At 42.9% G+C, this 24,209-nt stretch overlaps 1 protein-coding gene across 1 annotated transcript; it reads left to right on the top strand.

Moving 5' to 3' along the window:
* Nucleotides 1–5,155: 5,155 nt before the first annotated feature.
* On the top strand, nucleotides 5,156–23,831 carry LOC113589055 (polycystic kidney disease 1 like 1). The gene is made up of 39 exons (XM_035526419.1): nucleotides 5,156–5,337; nucleotides 6,086–6,325; nucleotides 6,437–6,569; nucleotides 6,763–6,966; nucleotides 7,068–7,252; nucleotides 7,414–7,617; nucleotides 7,703–7,857; nucleotides 7,954–8,154; nucleotides 9,090–9,251; nucleotides 9,365–9,459; nucleotides 9,633–9,755; nucleotides 9,914–10,034; nucleotides 10,154–10,277; nucleotides 10,369–10,561; nucleotides 12,519–12,575; nucleotides 12,694–12,912; nucleotides 13,072–13,320; nucleotides 13,424–13,537; nucleotides 13,629–13,780; nucleotides 14,088–14,188; nucleotides 14,330–14,525; nucleotides 15,218–15,425; nucleotides 16,016–16,122; nucleotides 16,215–16,425; nucleotides 16,738–16,911; nucleotides 17,018–17,134; nucleotides 17,471–17,500; nucleotides 18,178–18,370; nucleotides 18,468–18,603; nucleotides 18,689–18,773; nucleotides 19,008–19,139; nucleotides 19,393–19,511; nucleotides 21,088–21,322; nucleotides 21,596–21,697; nucleotides 21,799–21,939; nucleotides 22,051–22,185; nucleotides 22,310–22,477; nucleotides 23,238–23,372; nucleotides 23,733–23,831. Exons 1-39 carry the CDS (start codon nucleotides 5,156–5,158, stop codon nucleotides 23,829–23,831), a joined length of 5,937 nt encoding a protein of 1,978 aa, XP_035382312.1.
* The last annotated feature ends 378 nt before the right edge of the window (nucleotides 23,832–24,209 follow it).

Raw genomic sequence — 24,209 nt, forward strand, 5'->3', positions numbered from 1 at the left:
TTACTCAAGCGACCCCCTTGCTTAAGACACCGACAATAAAAGTGTATACGATACAATAACTATTAATAGATTATTAATCCACTTACCGTAGCCTACATCTTTCTGACCGTAATCGGTAATTAGAGGTTTTCTTAAGTGATATTTTTTTAGTAAAAACGTGTGGTGCATTAGCTGTCTGGTTGGCTTCCGTTTTCTGTTTGTAAGGCCATTTTTGTAGACATGACCAGAGGGGAAAGTACAAGCATATCTGGAGAGGCATCGGGAGCCCGACACACACACACACACACACACACACAAAAACACACACACACACACACACACACACACACACAAAGACACACACACAAAATAAAAAAGCAAATAATTTATCGTGTCAACACTCAGTTCAGGAACTATAATGGCTATGACCATTGTTAAATGATTTAAAATGTACTTAATAAATGTGCTTCACGAGCGTGCGCTTAATGATCGTTATGTGCATAAAAATCAGTTTGGCGAACCCCCCCCCCCCCCCCCCCCCGAGGTTACAGAGAGAAATAAGTTATTCATTTATGTGGATAATAATTAATGTGGAAACTGTATCCCCTTTCTAAGGAGACCGCGTCTGGGATACATCATGTCTAAAGTTGCGTTCACAATTATAGACTGCAGAGACAAGTCGAATTCTAGTGTCCGTCGCTGTTGTATTGTCACCTGTTTAATCTATTTTTTTTTGTTTGCTTTGTTTGTTTATTTGTGTATTACAACATATATACGATTAAATGATGCAAATTATTTTGTCACTGAAGAAATTGTATTCGGGTCATTTTTAAAATGTCCTTAGCCCAGTTGTTTCAACTAGATATACATTTTTGTTTTAAGCGGTTTGCAGTTTTCCCCGGCATAAACCATTGAAGCAAGCTCAGACACATTTTACAAACAAGGTTATGGCACTATAAATAAATAAATAAATAAGCCGTACCCTGTGTCTTTTTAATAAAACACAGTGTGTGTGTAGCTAATGCGAACAGACAAAAGACACAGTCTATAATCTATAAACAAGTGCAGCTGGCGTGGTCTTCATCACACACCTCGCGCACATGCGCTGATCTTCATCACACACCTCGCGCACACGCGCTAGATATTTAAATGACCACTGACCCTACTCCCATATCGACTGACTAAATTAATACTTATTGTAGGGGTTTGTTTATTACACTAATGTTGTCTAACAAACTCTAGTACTTGTTTATTGCACTTAACATTGTCTGCTATAGAGCTTATATGTATTTTGTACTTCTAGGTATCAACAGTGATCCCTGTATTTTAGTTCATTGGTATATTGGACTCTAACCTACTGTACTGTACTAGGATGTATTCTATGAGGAAATGACAAAGCACTTTTGTAAGTCGCTCTGGATAAGAGCGTCTGATAAATGCCATAAATGTAAATGTAAATGGATATGATGCTGGTGTTATGTGTGAATCTCTGACTCTGCATAATGCTCTATTACCTATTACTTAAACGCACTCAGAATGAAGAGAGCTTGATATGTTTTCGCCTGACTTTTTTTTTCTATGTCATATGATGTGTTCAGATAGTAACATGTTCATATATTCAGATATTAAAATGTCGATATGTTCAGATATTAACAGGTTGATATGTTCAGATATTAACATGTTGATATATTCAGATATTAAAGTGTTGATATGTTCAGTTATTAAATTGTTGATATGTTCAGATATTAACAGGTTGATATGTTCAGATATTAACATGTTGATATATTCAGATATTAAAGTGTTGATATGTTCAGTTATTAAATTGTTGATATGTTCAGATATTAACAGGTTGATATGTTCAGATATTAACATGTTGATATGTTCAGATATTAAAGTGTTGATATGTTCAGATATTAAAATGTTGATATTTTCATATATTAAAGTGTTGATATGTCCAGATATTACTTTCATTATTTTGCGGAGTTGGGGTCATGATGGCTTTATACCAGCACTTAGGTGTCAGTGAGAACTATATCCTCCCAGTCTCAACACCCACAATGCCCTTGTCTCTGACCTGGCCTATCGGCTCGACAGTTCACTTCTGTTCTCATTAACATACTGCCGGCTCGTGGGTGGTGGCACAGCATCCACCCATAGGCTGGTTCTCCCTGTAGATGGTGACGGTTTGCGTCTACCTGGCCAGCTGTGTCTGTTGGCTGATCTTCTGTTCTTCTCTTTGACGCTGTATCATGGTTCATCTATGAACTTCAGTCATTCATGCCATGACATGAGGCCCAGACTCTGCAACAGTGCTTGATCTGAAAACTGCTGGGTAACAAACACACATACATGACTAACACACTCTACCAAACACATTACCAAACACACCATTCCAAACACAACCACCAAACACACTCTACCAAACAAAACAACCAAACACACCCTTCCAAACACACACCACCAAACACAACCTATCAAACACAACCACCAAACACACCCTACCAAACACGCACCACAAAACACAACCACCAAACACACTCTTCCAAACACACCCTACCAAATACAACCACCAAACACACCCTACCAAATCAATGATGGATTTTACCCTGAAAAACTGTTTTGAGTAAATATTCCTTTTAAATTAATTAAAATTAACTTTTGGCAATATTTATGAAGAAGTTAAGATATGTAGGTTATATAAATTAATTCTAAAATTATCATGCAAGCACGTATTATCAGATCAAGTGACCAACTGTAGATTTAACTCCCTCTCGTTCTGACTGTCTGTCTGTCTCTCTCTATCTCCCCCCTTCTCTCTCTGCAGGTGTGAAATTTTCACAGATCTTCACAACGTTTCCTTTTTAAAGATTGTCATCATTGTTCTTCATCTAAGACAGCTGCATTTGCAAACTGAAGATAGCACTAAGGTAGCATGAAAACAAACAAACTAAATCTCTGAACCTTTCCTTATTTCACCCTCCTCTGAGGTTAAAAGCATTTCACACATCATTGTTGACTCCTTTTAACCTTGTGTACGTTTTGTGTACACTTTTGAAAATCTCTACATCTTCCTTATAATATATTTAACAAATACATTCCAGTAGGTTTATTATTAGCGGGTGTGGACGATACAAATGACACTTCAAATTTTTAAAATTTACAGTCAGACCTCTTACTAGTTCAGATTTGCTTCTTTTGAAGTAAGCAGCGATGACGTTTCACATGACGTGTCTACTCACCTGGACTCGTACCCTGAGCTCCGCCAGTTACGGGGTGCACCTCATAAGCTGCAAGTCCCCGCTCAGTACACTTCAACGATGCATGTGGCAATGATACTTCAAGCGCTAACGCTCTTTCTTCTCAAATACGTCGGGGGAAACTCAGATCACGGTACGCGTAACGTGACAGCGGTAGTTTTAATTCAACAAATGCTCTCGTTCTTTGCGATTTATTTTCTGTTCTATCGGAGGTATGCAATAGCTCCAAATTCCTTTAGATCAGACGGTTTAGCAACGGTCATTTCTCTCAGTGTCCCACAGGGACTTATTCATAATCCAGCTCTGTTTACTCATGCATTCACCTGCTGTCTTTAGTGTTGCCGTGGGGTTCGACGGCTGTCCCTGTCTTATGCCCCAGCTCGTGGCTGAAGCAGGGGTGAGTGCTCGGCTTTTCTTCGGTCTTGTATGCGTGTTTTCAGATTTTCACTGTAATATCTCGGGAGGCAATATAGTACAATGTAATATACGGTATAATGTGATGTGTAATGCCCTTATTTCCTTATTTTTAAATGATCTGAGTAACTAGCAACTATTTCATGAACAGCTAAGATAGTTTACCACTACAGGCCTTGCTTCTGTGTATTTTAAAATCCACAGGTTTCTGTTGACTGACACAAAGAGACTTCAGTTACCGTAATTCATTAGGAAATAAACTTAAATTTTTTATTTGTGGGAAATTGTGTGTGAAAATAAAATGTGAGAAATGCAAACTGTGTGTGTGTGTATGTATATATATGCATGTGTATGGATGCGTGTTTGTGTGTTTCCTATAGAGATTATTAAATCAGGTATATAGAAGGAAAGATCTGCTTTGACACAATATATTTTATTCAGCGCATTTTGAAGGTTGTGCTCTTTCATTATTATCAGTTATAAAGTTGCTATAGAATGAAAAAATGCAAACCCTACATTATCCATTCAGTCCGTGCGTGTGTGCGTGCTTTTATCCAGTTCATGTTGAATGGGTAATGTATTGTAGTTTGCACATGTAGCCTGAGCTGCTTCAGCTCTGTCGTGATGTTTGCACAGACACGCAGGACCAGAACGTGTCACCCCTGAGGCTGATGAGGGTAACAAAGAGCTGTATGTAAACGATGTTGCCATGGTTACTTTGACTGACAGATTGCTGGATGGAAAGCATCTCCTGGAGATCTCCGGGGGGTTGGCTGCCTCGACTGGGCAACCCACAGGTCAGGTGAAAATTTAACACTCAGAATTTGAAATTGAAACCAGGGATATATATATATATATATATATATATATATATATATATATATATATATATATATATATATATTTTTTTTTTTTTCCCCCATTAGTTTTCCTTTTTTGTGACTAAATATGTCCACTCTTGCTTTTCCTTTTGTGTGTTCTTTAGGTTTACTACAGCTGGGAAAAGATACTGTTTGTACAGTTTACATCAAGTGTGACTGGAGTCCTGATGATCAAAGCTTCCACCAAGCACCTGCTCTGGACAACAGCCATATTTACTGCTCTATAGAAAAGACCCTGGCAGGCAATGGACTGTATCATTTAAGTATGTTCCAGTTCAGGGCATTGATAGGTGATGGATATCATCTCTAGTAAATGATATTTGTGTGGTACATCTCTTAGGTGGACAGAATAAAAACTTTCAGTGTTGTCCTGTAGATGTTACTGTCTGCAGTAGATTCTCTCCGTGCTCTGCAAGGCTACACATCAGAGCAATTCCACGGTGGAAGCACCAGCCGTTCTCCCGCTGTGTTCCTCCCACAGCAGCGGGCATGGACCAAAACAGAACCTGTACTATGGAAGATTCTGTCCAGCCTCACATCTGTTGTATGTAACACGCATGCACACACGCACACACATGCAGACAGACTTTGGCCATTGCAATGTTTGACCTCTTCTAAGCTCAGATGTGCTTCTCAGCTGTTAGGGTCTACACAGAGAAGCAAGCGTATGCCACTGGAGTAAACATCAGCTTTGTGGCGGTGACGGCGGAACCAGACCCATTGGAGTTTCACTGGCAGTTTGGGGACAGCGTAACAGTTGTCACTACATCCAGACGCTTCATCAAGAGCTATGCCCTTCCAGACAGGTATGTGCCCAGCATTTTGTCTTTAGTCAACATTTAGCCAAAATACTTACACTTAGGAAGGAATCAATTACAAATACAAAACATAGCTAATCTTTTACTGAAAGGGGAATATGTTGTGTTTTCTATTTATCTATTTATTTGGGCCATCATTCGATATTTGTATGAGTAACATTCAGTTATTTTGCTGTTAAAATAAAACCTAAAAAGATTACTAAACAAAGGACATAAAAAACCCCTGACAATTCTCTATAAGAATAAAACAAACATAAAGTAAATTTTTTAAAAATTAGGTTGACACAGTCTGCACATGTAACAAAGTTTCTCCTAATCCCGCCTGTTCTTTAATTTTGCCTCTAATTTTGCGAACCTTTGAAATACGTTACTGGTGATTTCATATATCTCTCAGTCTGGCATCTTGGGATGGCAAGCTTGTTTAAATGACTTGTTTGGTGACCTGTATCTTTCTATGTAAGTGCAGGTAGTCACTCTCTAAAATCAGACTGTACATGGGTTTATTGGGGGGGCCGGGCATGAAATCCAGACACAGCAGTACACGTGTTTCAAGGTTAAATGTTGACATGAATTTGACTGTGTTTTTTTTACCTTTGTCCCAGAATAAGTCCGCAGGTTCGTTTTAGGAATCTTTCCAGCTGTTCATCTTGAGCTTTGGAAAACATTCCAAAACTGGCTGTACGTGGCCTCTCTAAAAATGTGCCATAAAGGTGGAGTTGCTCTTGCTGTTTTGCAGGTACAATGTCTCAGTGAGTTTGTCCAATGGACACTACTGTGCCAGCTCTGCAGTTTATCGAGTGGTCATCCAGCATGTAGTGCAGCTCACCAGGCTGCGGTACAGTCCCACCGCGCTGCCGAATACGGCCGTGCAGCTGATCTGCAGGGGTAGGCCTGCCACTGACGTCACCTATCTCTGGGACTTTGGAGATGGGATTCAAAGATTTGGACAAGGCATTGTGCATCATGTGTATAATAGGTAGAAACCCTTTTATTACAATTTGTAATAATTTGTGCAATCTACAGTAATTACATATTTTATATGTGTTAAATAATCCTCAATTCTTTTATTATTATTCCTCCTTCGTAGAACTGGGGAGTTCGTAATAAAAGTGACTGTATCCAACCTGGTGAGCTCTGCCTCGTTACAAGGACATCTGTTTGTAGTTTCTGAACCATGCAAACCACCTCCAGTGAAAAACATGGGCCCCAGTTTAATACAGGTCAGTACTACATCAAAAACACAAGCAGTCACATGCCTCAGGAAGAGACAAAAAAAATAAAACGGAAAAGACAAACTCATGGTGATTGTAAGTGCTGCCATAATGCTTCTGTGTGGGAGGCCCCTGTCCCCTGTCCCTGACCCCTGACCCCTGTCCCAGGCCCCTGATCAGCTCTTTGTCCCTGTGCCTTCAGGTGTGGCGTTACCAGCCTGTGCAGCTCAGCGTGACCTATGAGGCTCCGATCCAGTGCAGAGTCTCCCGGGGTCTCCTCTACAGTTGGAGCCTGTGTGACCGAGGAGGCCAGCCACTCCACATCCCTCTCACGGACACAAACAAACAGTACCTCCACCTGCCGGAGTACTTCCTTCATTATGGAACATACAAAGTGCTAGCCAAGGTAACAGGCCCTATTCTGAGACATATTGTAGATGTGAAATATCATCACTGGGGCGTGAGTGGGATCCTATGAACGTGAAATGGGAATCTTTCAATCCAAAGGTTCAGGTAGCAGGCAGCATAGTTTACAGCAACTACTCTGTGCTGTTGGAGGTGAGGCCCAGTCCTCCCGTGAGCACCATCACCGGTGCCACACATCTATTTTTGAGCCGCCACGACAGCAACGCCATCATCACATTGGACGGACGAGGGTCACATGACCCCGACTTTCCTGATAATGTTATGAGGTATGGGCTGAGACCTTACAACCAAGCACAGCCAGTGTTTCTGTTTCCAAAACTGACTGCAGACGCATCTGTTTAACTTATTTTCTTCGCATTAAGTTCTCTTAGAGGTGAGTCATTATGGTTTATTAAGTGTTTGTTGATTTTTTTTCCCCCTCTTAAAGTTACAGTTGGAAGTGCACGGCAGTAAACACAGCTGAGAGCTTGTGTTTCACAGAACCAGTTCCTACTTCCTTTGCAGTACTTGCGTTTCCTGTCAACGTCCTCAGGACTCGCTGCGACCTGTTCAAATTCACACTCACCGTGCACAGCGGGTGGCGATCGGCCTCGTCCGACATGTTCATCACAGTGAGATCAAAACCAAGCAGGTGCATGTGCCGCTACCACACCATGGTTACTGACAGAGTATGGCGCAGAGTAAGGATGCAGCTTTGACTTCTGTTGTGCCTGCAGAATTATTCAGATGTCATGCGAAGAGTGCCGAGGAAACTCAGTTAACTGGAACGAGCAGCTCGCTGTCACAGCTGCGTGTGAAAGCTGTCCAGGAAACATCACCTATTCCTGGCAGCTGTACCTAGTGAAAGCTTCACACCGTGCCCTTGCTGAGGGTAGGGAACTCGGGCGGCCTGCATCCTCCCAGCATTCTGGGGAAGATCACTGGACTGATCCAGCTTGCTTGGTGCTCTTTTTCTCTTCCTATACAGTGCCTTTCTGCAGCAGCGTGGACATACGCTCAGCCTCCGACACGGGCGGCACAGCATTTAGTTCTCAGCAGTCAGGAGAGGCAGTGCCTATGTCTGGTTCCTTTCTGAATGATTACCTTCACACGACCGCCGTTTCAGCTCTCTCGAACGAAGCTTCAATCAGCAACGATGACGTACCAGACGTTAAGGCCGTACCACATGGTACAGTTAGAACAGAGTCAGGACGGAGCGGCATGCATGCTACTCCACCAGCCCTTCAGCTGCCCCTGGCTGGGGAGGATGTGTCGCCCAGGACCTTGTCCAGATGGGAGGTGTCAGTTGAGCACTGGGGACCTTCAGACCTAGGGTCTGCCCCTGGCAGCGCTTTAGGTATGATCCTGTGCGATTTGAAAAGATGCCCAAGGACAATCGTACACGATTCAATTTGTTGGCATGATTGTGGCAACCTTCATAATTACATGTATTTTCAACTTGTCAAGCACCAGGTATTTTGTGAGGTGAAATGGGGTGGGGTTAAAGTGATTGCTAGAGTTTTTATCACTGTAATTAATCTTAAAAAATAATTAAAAAATTCATTTTTAAAAAGCAGCCAGTATGTCGTGCAAGTTTTTTGTTTTGTTAGAATAGAGGAGACAATGAAAGAGCTCAAAGTTTCAACAATATACCAAAATTCTTCCCTATTGTTGCATGACGTGAGGGTGACTTTTCTCCATAGTGCCACCCTGTGGCCACTCAGGGTGAAAGCAAGCAGGATGGTATGCCTGAATACCTTCCGAAATGCTTGGTTATCTTCCACCAGACAATTCTTGCTAATTTACCTATTTTACCAATGTAATTTGACTTGAGTGCTGAAGTCACCATATAACCAGAGTTTGATGAACCAGACATTCAAGTAAATCGCTCAACTAGATAACAGTCATAGAATGTGATTCATCATACAATTAATCAATGGAGTTTTCACGTGTATTTTTTCCAAGACTATGAGGACCTTTATTCTGGAATTGAGGAAGCTGATCCAGGAGACCCACTAGGGCGACCAACAGGTGTGAGCACGCTCTCTTTGTTGACATTCATAAGCAGTAACTCCATAAACAGCAATAACATACTGTTAATTATTTATCATGCTTCGCAATCAGATCCGTATGATTTAGATGAAGCGATCCGGCCCTCGGATGTTCACCAGGGCGATAACGTTGTGGGGCCCAACAGTCTTGGCCGAGGGGAGCCAGAAAAGACGCTGCTGGATCTGCCCAGAGAGCTCATCCAGCCACTGGTGTTTGAGTCCCTCACATACACAGGTGTTACGATACAGGCCTTGGGCTGTTTCAGAAACAGAACCCAGCTTGATAATGCCATTCATCACCAGGCTGTGTGTTGAGTATGATAAAACATCTCACTTTAAATGTCTCAGGGACATCCTCTCCCGTTGTCACGTTTAAACCGTCCATGCTGAAACCCAAAAGTCTTTACATGCTGGAGGTCTCTGCAAGTAAGTCTGAACACCGTGTTACAATGTCCACGTTTCTCCTGTGATACATTTTCAGTCTAAAGAATTACAAATTGAGTCCAATAGAAACAGACCATTTGAGCTGCCCTGTTCTGGTGCGTTAGTAGACAAGAAGAGTTTTGCATTGCACATTTCCTCAGGTGTGCTGGCTGAGTCCAAGCAGGTGCTACAGGGTAAGGCCCAGCTGTTCCTGCCCACGTGGGCCGCGCCGGAGGGTGTGGCCTGCCAGGTGCAGCCCAGCACCGGCCTGGAGATGCACACCCACTTCAGTATCTTCTGCAGCACAGGACAGCAGGTCTCGCCCTCTCGTCTCCTGGTTTTCATCTTTTTCAGGGATTTAGAACCATGAGACACACCACGATTATTTAAAGAGTAATAAAGCACTAACATCTGACAATATTTGAAGGCATTTTTTTTTTAATTGTGCGCTTGTATTTGCTTTTCTCCGGACAGGATCTCATATATGAATTCAGCTTTAGTGTGGGGAGCTCCCCAAGTACACGTCTCTATAAGGGCAGAAACTACCAACACTACTTCAGCCTTCCATCTGGGGACCCTGACAGTGATTACACAGGTAGGGGCGGGGCCATTTTTTACTTCTGTTCATTGTGTACTGGATTGTGTTTGAGCTTTGATATTCATTTTACTGTGTGATCGTTATGTCAAGCCGCCTTGTATTTTCGCCTTCTGCAGTCACCATCTTCATTAAAATTGGGAACAGACTCGGAGCCCTGACTAGACCTTGCCCTGTGAGCATAACGGTTCTACCCAGCTTCCAGAGGACCTCATCGCCTCACTCCACTCCAGAAGAGGAACTGTAAGATTTGGAAAACTGTTTTAACCTCATTTATGCCCTTCAACGCAAGGCCAAGCTCTCCCATCATCGATATTTTCCTTTTACTCTGCAGGTTTGTGTATGGCCTAGGTAACCTCACCAACCTTATGCAAACAAGGAATGACAGAGACATTATTAACTACATCTCACTACTCACTGGGGTGTTGAACCGGTTGAGTCAGGACCCACAATCCTCTGCAGAACTGCAGAAGCACACACGGGCTGCTCTCATCTCAGCGGGTTGTCATGTGACCATCACCAGTCAGGTATCAGTCTTTCGTTGACCTTTGACCCCTAATATTATGTGTGGGGTCATGGCATTATGCATTTCTCCTCATATCGTCTCTAGGAAACATACCACCAGCGGCGGCTGCTGAAACATATTCTATGCCGGGCTGTTGGTGACATAATTTCAGCAACCATCCCAATACAATTTAAGACAAACTATTAGTGATCTGTGAAATAGCCTTTAATTATCTAATTGGCATTAAAAAAACAGCAGAACAACAGTAAATGACAATTATCATTAGTTGTAGCTCCAGAGTGCTCAGATAGAAGGTATAGCATGCATCATTAGAAAAATGTTGGAATATTTTTTTAACTAAAGGAAAACATTTTGAATCAAATAGAAGGCTTCAATTTTGAAGGTTAATGCAGAGACCTTTTATCATCTAGCTGTAAATTAGGTATCAAAGGGAAAGCTCCTACTCATACAATACATCTGCTAAACATTGCAGTTGTAAAGCGATCTCATCTGAACTAGCTAGCTAATGTTGGCAAACTACTAACTAAAGAAGTGAGCCAGTAACTAGTTAGTAGTTTGCCAACTACTTAGTTACTGGCTCACTTGTTTAGTTAGTAGTTTGCCAACTACTTAGTTACTGGCTCACTTTTTTAGTTAGTAGTTTGCCAACTACTTAAACAAGCGAGCCAGCTAACATTTAGTGAACACTAGCTTAATTCGCTCAGTTCACCAGAACAACCACTGAATTAGCTACACAGCAAGCTAACGGTCAACTAACACTGGCACAAACCCGGCTTCACTAGTTTAGCTAGTTCATTGGTACTATAAATGGAAAACTACCACAAAATACACAATACACAACTTGACTATCTAGCCAGCCATCTTAGTAAGCTACTCAGCAATGTAAATATTTTATCCACCAAAGTTCTCAAATCTTATTGAGATCTTATTGAATTTGGGGGCGCCTGAAATACCATGTCTTGAATAATCGTGTTCATCATTCTCAATAATGTCAGTTGTCTCTACTCCACCCCTGATTGACTGACTCTGTTATCAATAACGTCAGTTGTCTCTACTCCACTACTGACTGAGTCTGTTATCAATAATGTCAGTTGTCTCTACTCTGCCACCGACTGACTCTGTTATGAATAACGTCAGTTGTCTGTACTCCGCCACCGACTGAGTCTGTTATCAATAACAGCAGTTGTCTCTACTCTGCCACTGATTGAGTCTGTTATCAATAATGTCAGTTGTCTCTACTCCGCCACTGACTGACTCTGCTATCAATAATGTCAGTTGTCTCTACTCCGCCACCGACTGACTCTGCTATCAATAACGTCAGTTGTCTCTACTCTGCCACCGACTGAGTCTGTTATCAATAACGTCAGTTGTCTCTACTCCGCCACCGACTGACTCTGTTATCAATAACGTCAGTTGTCTCTACTCCGCCACTGACTCACTCTGCTATCAATAACGTCAGTTGTCTCTACTCCGCCACTGACTCACTCTGCTTGGGATGCTAAATGACACCCCTAATAAATCTTGCTCTTCAGGCATCAGAATCGAGGGTGCTGATTTGCTACAATTGTGTCACTGTGTGCGTATTTTGTGTCAGCAATGGTCAGCAATTGGCTGCGCTGCTGCGCTGCTGCGATATTTCCAGCCCCACAGAAGAGAGAATGAATGAACCATGAAGCTAATTTCCCCCAATATATTTTATATATTATTGTCATTTTTAGCACACTCATAAATAAATAAGTAGTTATTGATTATTTTCAAAATATTTATTTTTAAAAATGAAAATACTAACAATTTCCACCAGGGAGGTCGGAACCTTAGTGCCCTCTCTTGACCAACCGCCGCTGCAAACCACAATAAACTGGTGCAGTTTCCACACGCAACCTTTTTGCTTTGAAACTTTATCACTGAATTTCAGCAGTGTGTCGTAGCTCTGCTGTTAGAGGCTTTGTGTTCCACAGGATTTGCTGCTTGATGTCCTCCATGCTATTTCAGACCTTATGAAAGTTTCTAATCAAGTAAGTAAAACCTTTTGAGGTTTTTTTTGGAGGGGGTGGTGATAATGAAAAGATATATATGTGATCTGCTCCAGAATAATGGCATTAATGATGACTCATGTAAAATATCTCAATGTAGGTGACATTTGGCAGTGCTAAACTGATAATGGAACGCACCCGGGATATCCAGGACATATACCTTCGTGAATCCAGCTTGCCTTACAGAGTGCTGGATGCGAAGGTGCTGAACGCGCTGGTACATGTCCTCTCTTGTGTTCTGGACGTTCCCGCGCTTTCCTCCACGCTGGGGATCCAACTGACCCGAGATGCTCTCCACATCACCTCAGATGTGGTTCTGGTAAGCGAGGTTTGGCTAAAGGATTTGTACTGCTTAGTGGTCTGTAATCGTCCAGTATGCAGGCGTCATGGTAACAGCTCACATCCCGTGACCTGTTGAACTTTGCTTTTAGAGTCTGTGTTACTATAAATAATGGGTTTAACCCGTTTTCCATCCCAGATGTACATGCAGTCTAGCAAAGACTCGGAATACAGTGTGAACTCGACATTTATGAAGTTGATGGCTTGGCACTGTAGCAGTTTTCCTACCCCAGTGAAAACCATTAATGGGACCACATTTTACATTCCTAATACACTGGAGACAGACATTAACCGTGGAAGCAGCGATAACGAGCAAGCCCCCTGCTTCATCACTCGGCTTGTGTCATACAAGCAGAATCCTTTTCACTGGCAGAGGGCCCCTAAACAGGTAAACCGTGGCTTCATTTATTAAGCATAAATAATTTAGGTGCATGTCTCATAGTGCGTGCTGAAGATGCACTGAGTGTGATGTGGCATGTGGTGTTTTACAGCTGGTTGGAGGTGTGGTGGATATAAAAGTCTTCAACTGCACCACCAGGAGGGAGGTTCAAATGAAAGGCCTGTCTGCTCCGGTTGTCATTGAGTTCCAGAAGCGTGAGAGGAGTGTACGTTTTTTAAAAAGAGAAATCATTATCTTTTATTCAACCAAGTGTAAAAAGCACGTCAGACTGAAATCCAGTGGTTTCTCTCGAGCAGATCAAAAGGGGCGTGAGCTTTACTCTTATGCAGCGTGAGGTGAACACGCACCAGTTCGACATCACACCTGAGCTCCTCCACAAGGCTCTTCAGGTCACTGTGGAGTTCAGAAGGCCATCCAGTCGCATCTTCCCTGTCCTGATGCTCTTCAGGTACAGGAGCGCCTCCTCCCTGTAAACACCTCCTCCCTCTCAACACCTCTTCCCTTTCAGTATCTTCTCCGTGTAAACACCTCCTCTGTACCAGCACCTCCATGTCAACACCTGCTCCTGTAAACACCTCCTCCCTCTCAACACCTCTTCCCTTTCAGTATCTTCTCCCTGTAAACACCTCCTCTGTACCAGCACCTCCATGTCAACACCTGCTCCTGTAAACATCTCCTCCCTGTCACTTATTACTCAAATTTATTAAAAGCTTCAAGAACAGTCTTCACTACCATTTCCTCCTTTCACGGTTCAGAATCCATAAGAGACCAACACCAACTTTGTACAATATACAGGAAGTCTATCGCTGGAAAGGGCAGGCAGCTCAGATCTTTCTGCCCCCTTTATCTCTGAAAGGTAGGACTACCTTTGGCTGAATATGTATATATGAAATATAAATAAAACATATGCAAATAAACATATAGTATATATACAACCATTGAATATTATTGAGAAATATTACTTTTTTAAGAAGTCTTTTTAAAATTGTGCTGGCAGATGCAGGGACTGGCTATTTGATGATCCTTAATGCAGACTTCAATAAAAGCTCCAGGAACAGATATATTTCAAAGGCTGTGAACTACACACTAAGCATCCAGGCTATTGAGTGTTTGGCGTGGGATGGACTCAGGGAATGGAGACCCAATGACTGTTCTGTGCTTCCTGGGCTCACCTGGACTAAAATCAACTGCAGGTACGCGACACGCCAAGTTAACACAGTTAACGAAGGTTTCAAGTTACGCATAGACTTATTTTAAAATCGTACTCCTGGAAATAAGTTTTGGTCTGATATGTTTTCAGTTGCGGTCACCTGTCTTCATTCACTGTTTCACACTGGACCATTCCAAGCACTTACAGTGCTGAAAATGTCACTGAGTACACAAGGTAACTCTGACCCACCTACTGAACACACGTCTGATAACAGTCTAGCCCAGCTGGGAACCACCAGACCACTGAACACCACTGAACTGTAATCACTGCTGAAATGCCTCACACAGCGTGCACTACTGAACTGTCACGTTAACACAATCGCACCTTATGTGTCAATCTTGAATTATCCTTGTTCATAGAAATGTGAATACGATAAATTGTCTCTTGTTTACGCTTGCGTAATTTCATCCCTAATGCTGCTATGTTTGTACTATAAATTGTTGCCCTGTGCCTTATGTATGTGTTCCACAGTTGTCAGTGATGTCGGTGCACACGTGCAGTGTCAGTGTTATACTCTGTTAAACAGTTTCCAACCTATCAAAGCAAATTCCTATAGTTGAGTGATCCTGTTTCAGATTTCATCTCTGAATCTGCTCTGTCCTGCGTCTTTATTTAACCTCAGCGCTTCACTGCATGGGCCTGACCTAACCCACAGTGCTCTGTCATGTCTTCCAGTGTCTCGGCCTGCCTGACGCCGTGCGTCATGGCAGCAGTGTGCACAGCGCTCTACGCCGTGATGTTGGTCTTCGGCAAGGACGCAGATGGCCGTATGGAGCAGAATTCAAGCCCTTTACTTCTGCCAGACAACAAGCCTTCTGACCACTTCCTCTACGCCATCACCACTGACACAGGGCTCAGGTCTGCAGCCAGCATGACTGCAAAGGTACCAACCAATGGAAACTGATATACAAATAAAATATATTATAATGAATTTCCAATATATTACATTTGCATATGCATAAGACCAATTAATATCTAGTAAAGATAAATATAATGTAATGTGAAGGCTGTTAGACATATGTACAAGGGTGAAACACTTTAGTAACACTTAACTATTGGTATCTATTAGTATCAGTTAGATCAGTTCAGAACAAGCTGTAGCCACATGAAACTCCAATACAGTCTGTATTAATACCGTATGTGTGCTACTGCTCCTGTTTACTACTAATTTAATCACTGGACACTTTTACACTCCAGTTACCTGCTTATCATTTATTATCTTTTTTTTCTTTATAGGATCTTGCATTTGTACTGTCCTCTGTACTTAATTTGCTTTGTATGGTGCTGTGACAGAACAATTTCCATAAGGGATAAATCAAGTACTCTGTCTGTGTCTCTATCTGTCTGTCTGTCTGTCTGTCTGTCTGTCTGTCTGTCTGTCTGTCTGTCTATCTATCTATCTATCTATCTATCTATCTATCTATCTATCTATCTATCTATCCATCCCTCCATCCCTCCATCCCTCCTTCCCAGGTTTATATTGTTCTGTATGGTGAGAATGGACTCTCTCAGACCAGGGAGCTCAGTAGTCCCGACCACAAACTCTTCACCCGCAATTCCAGAAACACGTTCATTCTGAGGTAACAGGTTCCTCACAGTTGCTATCACAACTGTGAACAAGACAGTTTAGTTTCCACCTTCATTCAAACACGCAGTGTGTTTGCTCTTTTAGCGCCCCCCAGAGTCTGGGCCGGGTATGGCAGGTGCACCTGTGGCATGATAATGGCGGTGCCTCTCCCAGCTGGTTCCTGAGCCACGTGGTAGTGAAAGACATGGTGGAGGGCCGCAGCTGGCTGTTCCCAGGTCAGTGCTGGCTGGCTGTAGACGAAGGAGATGGGAGGGTGGAGAGAAGGCTGCAGGAACAGGAGCTCCCGTTTAGAGAGGTACGTCCCAGCCGCACTCACTCCATGCTGCTGTTGCACTCTCCTCAGTTCTGTCTTGTGTGTGTTTTATATGCATTCATCACACACTTTATTAGAAATAATTGTGGGTGTGCACTGAAACTGCTCTGCGGCACTGCCTGATGCACACACAGTGTTAAAAACGGTGCTTAGAAGAATATGTTTCTTATGAAGTGTGTGGTAAGTGCATAATTTACAGTGGTGTGTTTGCTTTAGAGCAGCTGCTATTTTAATCATGTCTCTAATAATCACTTGTTGTTGGGTCTGTGCAAACTACACTTTCCATTGGACCAGGCGCTGACCTGGAATCTCACAGAGTGCCTCGAAGACTTCCACCCATGGCTGTCTGCTTACAGCCGGCCATCCTACAGCACTCACACACATGTTCAGCGCTTGAGTGTGTGTTTTTTGCTTCTGCAGGCTTACATGTGTGCTAACGCCGTGCTGGTGCATTTTCACGAAGAGCAGGTGAACTGACTAACATGGCACGCTGAAAGCTCCCATACATGAATGCACTGTACCCTTTTCCATACTGACACACTGATATGCTTCACTCCGGTGCTGACGATGTCAGTATTCCTCAGAGCTGGGTTTGATTGACGTGTCACCAGTCTCCATGACAACGGGGCTGTGCGGTCTGGCTCTGCTGCCTCTAGGGAGTCTGGTGTCTTGCCTTTTCCGCATCAGTAAGGTCGGAATTCCAGAATGACTTCATCACACCCTACTCACAGAGTTTTCCTGCATACTAGACTGCTTCATTCTGTATGAATTGCCCAGGCATCATACAGAATTCATTCTGAATGACACAGAATCTAAGGGTCTTTCATTATCTGCAACTTTCCTTTTCTTTCTTCACTGCATTTGTAGACAAACAAAAAACTTTGGTCAGGGGATCAGTATAAGAGCCGGCTGCCTTGTGTCTGCTCTGTCCGAGGTGTGTTTCAGAACGTCCACCACATGTAAGTGCAGGGCTCTGTCTGTTTTCCCACACAGGAGTGTGCTGATTATAGATGTTTCTCTTTCACAGATCCTCACCATGCTTCTGTGCGATGGCCTGGTGAGTCTGAGATCATGTGCTTGTCCACTCAGAATTCCCTCTGGATGCAGCACACATTGACAAAGAAATGTGAGGTAATGGAGGAAAAATTAATCATCTCCCACTGAAGGATGCTAAAATGTACAGCTCATACCCCCAATGTCCTGCAGCCTCACTATCCTGTGACTCCACTGTCCTGCGACCCCCATGTCCTGATTCCCCACTGTCCTGCGAGCCACTGTCCTGAGACTCCACCGAACTGTGACCCCACTGTCCTGATTCCCCACTGTCCTGTGACCCCACTGTCCTGAGACTCCACCGAACTGTGACCCCACTGTCCTGATTCCCCACTGTCCTGTGACCCCACTGTCCTGAGACCCCACTGACCTGTGACCCCACTGTCCTGATTCCCCACTCTCCTGCGAGCCACTGTCCTGAGACTCCACCGACCTGTGACCCCACTGTCCTGTGACCCCACTGTCCTGTGACCCCAATGTCCTGTAACCTCACTGTCCTGAGAACCCACTGTCCTTCTCTGCTTAAATCTGCTCTAGCACACCTGAATTGTCTCATCAGGACATTGTCAAGCCCCCATTTGGTTCAGACATACTAGAGCAGAGAAAACCAGAAACAGTGCAGGCAGAATTGCTGAATTAAACTCACCATTGTATTAAAACCTGTTATAATGTGTCCTGCAGCAAAGTGTCCCAGACTGGATGACACCTGGATTTGTGTCCTGTACTCAGCAAGCAGACAGCTCTACGCTGCACAGATCAGCTGAGTCCAGCTCTGCTATTGAAGTTATTGAAGAAAATGTTCCTAATGGCAGTGACAAATTACAGGGCAGAAGATTCACATGCAGTTCCTTTGATTTCCAGTCAGGCCTAGCAGGTTTGTAGAATGATGATATAGTACATTTTCTGCCATATGTTATAAATTAATTGTATTATACTGACATGAACTGCTTTTTAAAATCTTCTCCTTGTAGTGAACGCTTTCTCAAGTACCCATGATTCCTCCAGAAAGTGTAGCACTCTGCTGGTGTGGTGTTACTCTGTGGCATGGGCTCTTTGGCTGTTTTTGTCTCTCACTTGTATTGTCGTCACTGGAACTCTGGGACTGAAGTAGGTTCCTTCCTGTTAGTGACACTAGTATGATAGTATAAGATGACTGAGACACAGCTGAACATGGAAACACTTCGTTTGACAGGTTCAGCTCAACAAAGAGTCTCCTGTGGATCCAGTCCGTGTTCTTTTCTCTCTTCTTTTGTGTCTTTGCTGTGCACCCAGCAATGGTAAATCGAAAAGGTCTTTTCCATTTCACTGTTGCTGTAGTTCAGACCGCTATCTTGTTTTCGTATAATGATTGTTTTTTCACTAGAGCCGTTGAATATCGCCTAGGCATCGGTTATGGCATACAAGGAAATTATTAATAAAGTAGCTGATAGCGTTATACAATAACAGCCTTTGTTTCCATGATACAGGCTTTTATCTTTGCTGTCTCTGTGAGTCTGTGGTCTCAAAAGCAGGGTTATTTTATCCAATGCTCAACTGCCAGTGAGTCTACAGTAGAGCAGCTGAAACATCACAGGCCAAGTGAAGCCTGTTTTTGTTTTATCTCATGCCAACAGCCTGAAGTGATCAATAAACATTTTGAAAAGGTAAAGACTAGGCCCTGTCAACATAACACCTAAATGCAATATGATATTAAAGTACAGTAATACCTTCACATAACATTTTACCTATTTAATTATCTAAATCCAGATTCCAAAAGCAAGCACGTGTTGTATTTCATTCATTTATTTCTGATGGTGGTATATTCATTATTATTATTTATTTATTACTTCCCACGAGAAGTGTTTGTTCTCCATTAAAACATTAACTTCAATAACTTGCTATTCGTTTGATTAACAGGTGCTGGCAGCCCGTCAGAGAGCCAGACACCTCCGGCTTGTGCACCCACCTACTTCAGCAGAGCTTAAAAGTGTGAGACACCAGTTTAAACGGAGGACACTCCTTCGCAAAACAATAAGGTCTTTTCCTCTGTCTCTCTTTGTGGTATTTAGAGTTTTTAAAAATCACAAATGCTACATCGATGTTTAACTGCTGCATTGTTCCTACAGAAAGCTGGTCTTGCACATGGTTGCCTTGTCCGTAGCGAGCTTTGTGGTCTATGGAAAGTCCTCCAGTGATCACTTTCATGTGAATCAGGCTCTCAGGACTCAGTTTACTTGGTAAAAGCCACACATATTTAAAAAAAAAAAGCCTAAATATCATTTATACCAATATGATTAAGGGAATTTAACCCCTTATGCTCTGTTACAAATGCAGGGCTTCCCACAGTCCATTTAACCTCATTCATAAACTGGACACCTGGTGGAACTGCACAGTAAGAACCCTAGATGGGCTATATCACTGTCCTCCATATTCTGATGGAACAGAGGACAGAGTAAGCTTGGGAAACCAATATGATTTCAGCCAAATGTGTCCCTGTTATGCTTGTGTAATGTTGACTGAATTATTTTGGTCTCCATGATGATTAGCTGTTGATGCTTTGACATTAACAGGCAAAACCTTTGAGAGGAGCTTTCTGTCTTATTGGAGAACCAGTCATTACAAAGATGGAACATATCCACATCTTAAGTCAGGTGAAGGATTAGCAGAGGGAAGGCTCTCTAGTGCTGGAGAACTCATCTTAAAGTCAAATTCAGGTTTTTAAAAGATGCATTCTGCTTCTCCACAGGGAGATACAGTCTGCTCTCCCGCACAAGGCCTAATGTGTCCAGAACTGGACCGTGCTGGATTCCCTGTGTCGAGCCGATCCCATCTCTGTGGGAAACTTGGATGTTACAAGGGACCAGGAATCATTGCCCGCTTGGGAAAAAACAGGTCAGAAACTCAACTGCAAAGTCCATAATCCTTTTGTTCGCTATTAGACTTTTTAACCATCAGCAATTTGTCTTCTTTGTTTAAATCTGCATGTACCTTGTGCTTAAAATCCAATTAGACTATCCACACAAAAAAAAGGATTCATGTTTGACATTTAACATTTATGAGTAGTGTGTCTGCAGTAGATTAGTGTTAAAATACAGATGGCAAACTATATATGAAACAGCAAATGGAAAGTGGATATTACTTTGGAATGACTAACAAGATGCACTTTTGTGTGTCATAAGTGCCTAAAATTATGACAGCTAAATCCACAAAGTCCCACTTGTCGCAGGAGGAGAGAGGTAGTTTATACTTGTTACCATGTAGATGTGTGGTAGCGTGGTAGATATGTGGTAGCATTGTACTATAGATGTGTGGTAGCGCGGTAGATATGTGGTAGCATTGTACATGGGCACCAACACTGGAGAGCAGCTCCAAAGCCTGGAGCAAAGCACTAGAAACTGACAATTACATTTATAAACCACCTCCACCTGAATGTGATGAAACCTCTTGCAGCAAATGTGATTGTGTAACAATCACATAACATAACTTGTAATGATGTAAGAAAGAAAGTAACGTGGTATGGTGCATCATACTTCACGCTTTTCTAATACCAGAAGACCTGCTGTCTTTCCTGTTCTTGCCTGATGATTCCATTACTACTTCTTCACCTATTAGATCAGAAGCATTCGGGGTGCTTAAGGAGCTTTGGGCCACAGGCTGGACGGGCAGACACTCACACGCCGTGGCGATCCAGTTTACGTTGTACAGTCCTCTGTACGGCCTGTTCAGCACGGTCACCGTGCTGGGAGAGCGGACACACCCCGGAAGACTTGTGTCCTCCAGTTTCATACATGCCGCCCGGCTCGGCCACGCAGCCACGCCGCTTTCCTACTGGCTCGTGGCTACTGAGGTGTGAAATCCAGAGCTTATCTTATCAGTCCCATCACATGAGGTTTGATAGTCAGCACTGTGGCGGCAGGGTTGATGGTGAAGGTGTGCTGCAGCCTCAGTGCATTATTTCTGAAGCAACACTATATAGCTTTCAAGATCCAGTGAGGCATGTAAAACAGATGTGTAGTTGGACTCAGGGACTGATATTGATGGTAACCGTGTGAATGTGAATGAGTTTGGTTGGTAGTTTTTTGGGTTTTTTTTTAACACTCTTGCATCTTCGCCACCCCAGCTTCTCTTCCTCTTCCTCACTCTGCTCCACGCAAGCTTTCTGACGTGCGTCATCGCTCAGAGGGGATGGCCTTACTGGACCGATATTCAAAACTTGCTAGAGGTCTTGTGCTCTCTGTTGTTCTTATTTCACAATGCTCTAGATCATTGTGATGGTCAGTTATGTCTTTTAAGTCTCTTTCTATTTTTGTTTTATTCTTGCAGGTGGTAATACTCCTCGTCAGTCTTATATCCTTCATCTGTACAGTACACCACTTCACACTGAAAGAAGACATGATTGAAAACCTGCAGAGGGACAATTATAAGACATTTGTTGACTTAAGCCTTCTTTCCTTTTGGGAACAGGTAATTAACAGAAAAGCAAGTTGATTAGGCTCGTCATATCTACACTGTAGGTGTGATTACATGCAGACATGCTCCTGAATGCCTGAGGAATGCCTCTCCGTGTCTTTACAGTTTACTCGGGTGATCTGTGGCGTTCTTCTGTTCCTCCTTCTGATAAAGTTCTGCTTGCTTCTACGCATACATGAATCAGTGGATTCTGCTGCATCTGCTATGACCTTTATCTTCCCCAACATGCTTTGGTCTTTGGTACTTGTAGATTCAGTTCTAGATGTAAAAAAACCCCATTGAAGTCTTCACTATACATTCCTTTGAATGTATATATGTGTGCACAGCTGTGTTAAAGGTGTGCTGGGTTTTGTTCCTGTTTCAGATAGCTGGTGTGATTCTCCTTATCGCTTTCTCCTGTCTGGGGAACCTGCTGTTCCATTCACAGCCATCTGTCTTCAGCACCCTCTCAAGATCTGTTTATTTCAGTATCGCACACTCCTGCGGTGTGGGAAAGCTCAGGGACCTGGAGCAGCCCCATCACAGAAGTCAAGTTTCCCTGGCACTCTGCTGTTTTGGAGCGTTGTTGTGTGTAGTGTCGGTAGCAGGAAGAGCGCTGGTATGTGTGGCAGTGTAACACTAAAACTACTACAGCAGCACAAGTAACATTCATAAGAGTAACATACATAAGGCTAACATGCATATGAGTAACATACATAAGAGTAACATGAGTAACATACATATGAGTAACATGAGTAACATGCATAAGACTAACATACATATGAGTAACATACATAAGAGTAACATACATGAGAGTAACATGAGTAACATACGAGCTACATACTGCAGTATCAACATGCGTTTGATCATGAACATTTTACAGGTAACTGGTGCAATTGGTCTCACTGTGAAAACAACAACAAAATGTAAGAGAAGAAACCCCCACCTGTCTGTCTCTGACCTGGTCTGTTATATCAGAGACATGGGTTTGGCTCTCACTGGCAAAACCAGACTAAAGAGGAGTGAAAATTATGCCCATACTAATGTAAGCAACTCAGAACAGTAACATGACCTGACAACAGTGTTCCTATACATACTTTTTTGTATAATGCTAACATATTTTAGCTTAGAAATGAACAGGGCTGGGAACGCAACAGAATACATGAAATAAGAATTTCAAAATACAGAATCAAAATTCAAACATTTATGTTAGCAATTACTTCTTTGACATGTACCACTGACCCAGGGTCCAGTAATCAGTAAGTAGCCATCCCTGCTGACTGGAGGCATTGTGGCTACCGTTCTCTCTCCAGAGTCTCATCCTGGAGGAGTTTGAGGATCTCCTCGATGAACTCTTGCTCCGTCTGAGCAGTGTTTCCGACAACCAGGAGCCTCAGAATCTCCCTTACACTGAACGTCACTGCAGCCCAGAGGTGGCCATATTTTCAGTTAGTGGTTCATGACAATAATATACAATGTTGTTGCTTTCTAGAGCAGCATGCATGTGTTTTGGAGTGTTACCACTTTCATACCAAATGATGTTCCATACGTTAGATGTAAAGGTTTTAGTCAAGATAATTTTGGAATTTCCACTGTTAACAGTTACAGCATTTATCTGACACTTCTATTAAAGAAACTTACAGTTATGTCTGAATACAACTTGAGTAATTGAGGGTGAAAGGCTTTGACGAGGGGCACAACAGTGGAAACTCGGGGGTTTAAACTGGCAACCTTCCGATTACAAGTCAAGTACTGTTACCATTGTACTACCACTGCCACACTATTCCCTTGTGTGTTTTTGTTAACAGGCTGCTGACCTCAATAAAACAGTGCCTATGATGAAGAAGAATGACCCCTGTGTGACTGGTGTCTCTTCATGTCCACCTGAAGACTGCATTGTAAGGTAGATCTGCTCTTAGGGCTGCAGCAAAACCTGCAGAGGTGCCATTCACATTAATTCCAAAGTAAACACCAACTCTGTAAATATGTACTAATTTCACTACAAGGTCACGGCTCGAATGGAAAACCCTTCAGCGTTTTCAACGAACCATAGAAATGATCCGTGCCGAGGCCTGTTCCTCCAGCCATGAGGTCCTTCGCAACGGCACATCAGCTCCTGCAAACACGTCAACACACTCTCAAACTTCTCTTTGCAGCAGTCGAACCATCAGCGTTCAGATTGAATGTGGCAACATGCTGAGCATCAGCAGATCACAGAACCTCAATCTGGTCAGACAGGATGAATGCCCAAGATGATATTGGTTAAATCCGACTGGTTAATCTCT

This window comes from Electrophorus electricus, chromosome 5 (genome assembly GCF_013358815.1).
Source record: "Electrophorus electricus isolate fEleEle1 chromosome 5, fEleEle1.pri, whole genome shotgun sequence".
Lineage (NCBI taxonomy): Eukaryota > Metazoa > Chordata > Actinopteri > Gymnotiformes > Gymnotidae > Electrophorus > Electrophorus electricus.

Excerpts from the sequence above, each read along its gene's own strand:
- LOC113589055 (XM_035526419.1), top strand. The coding sequence starts at position 5,156 with ATGTGCTTCTCAGCTGTTAGGGTCTACACAGAGAAGCAAGCGTATGCC. Across the intron at positions 12,576-12,693 it reads TTATGAAAGTTTCTAATCAA|GTGACATTTGGCAGTGCTAA; the intron begins GTAAGTAAAACC and ends ATCTCAATGTAG. Across the intron at positions 16,912-17,017 it reads TGCATTTTCACGAAGAGCAG|TATTCCTCAGAGCTGGGTTT; the intron begins GTGAACTGACTA and ends TGACGATGTCAG.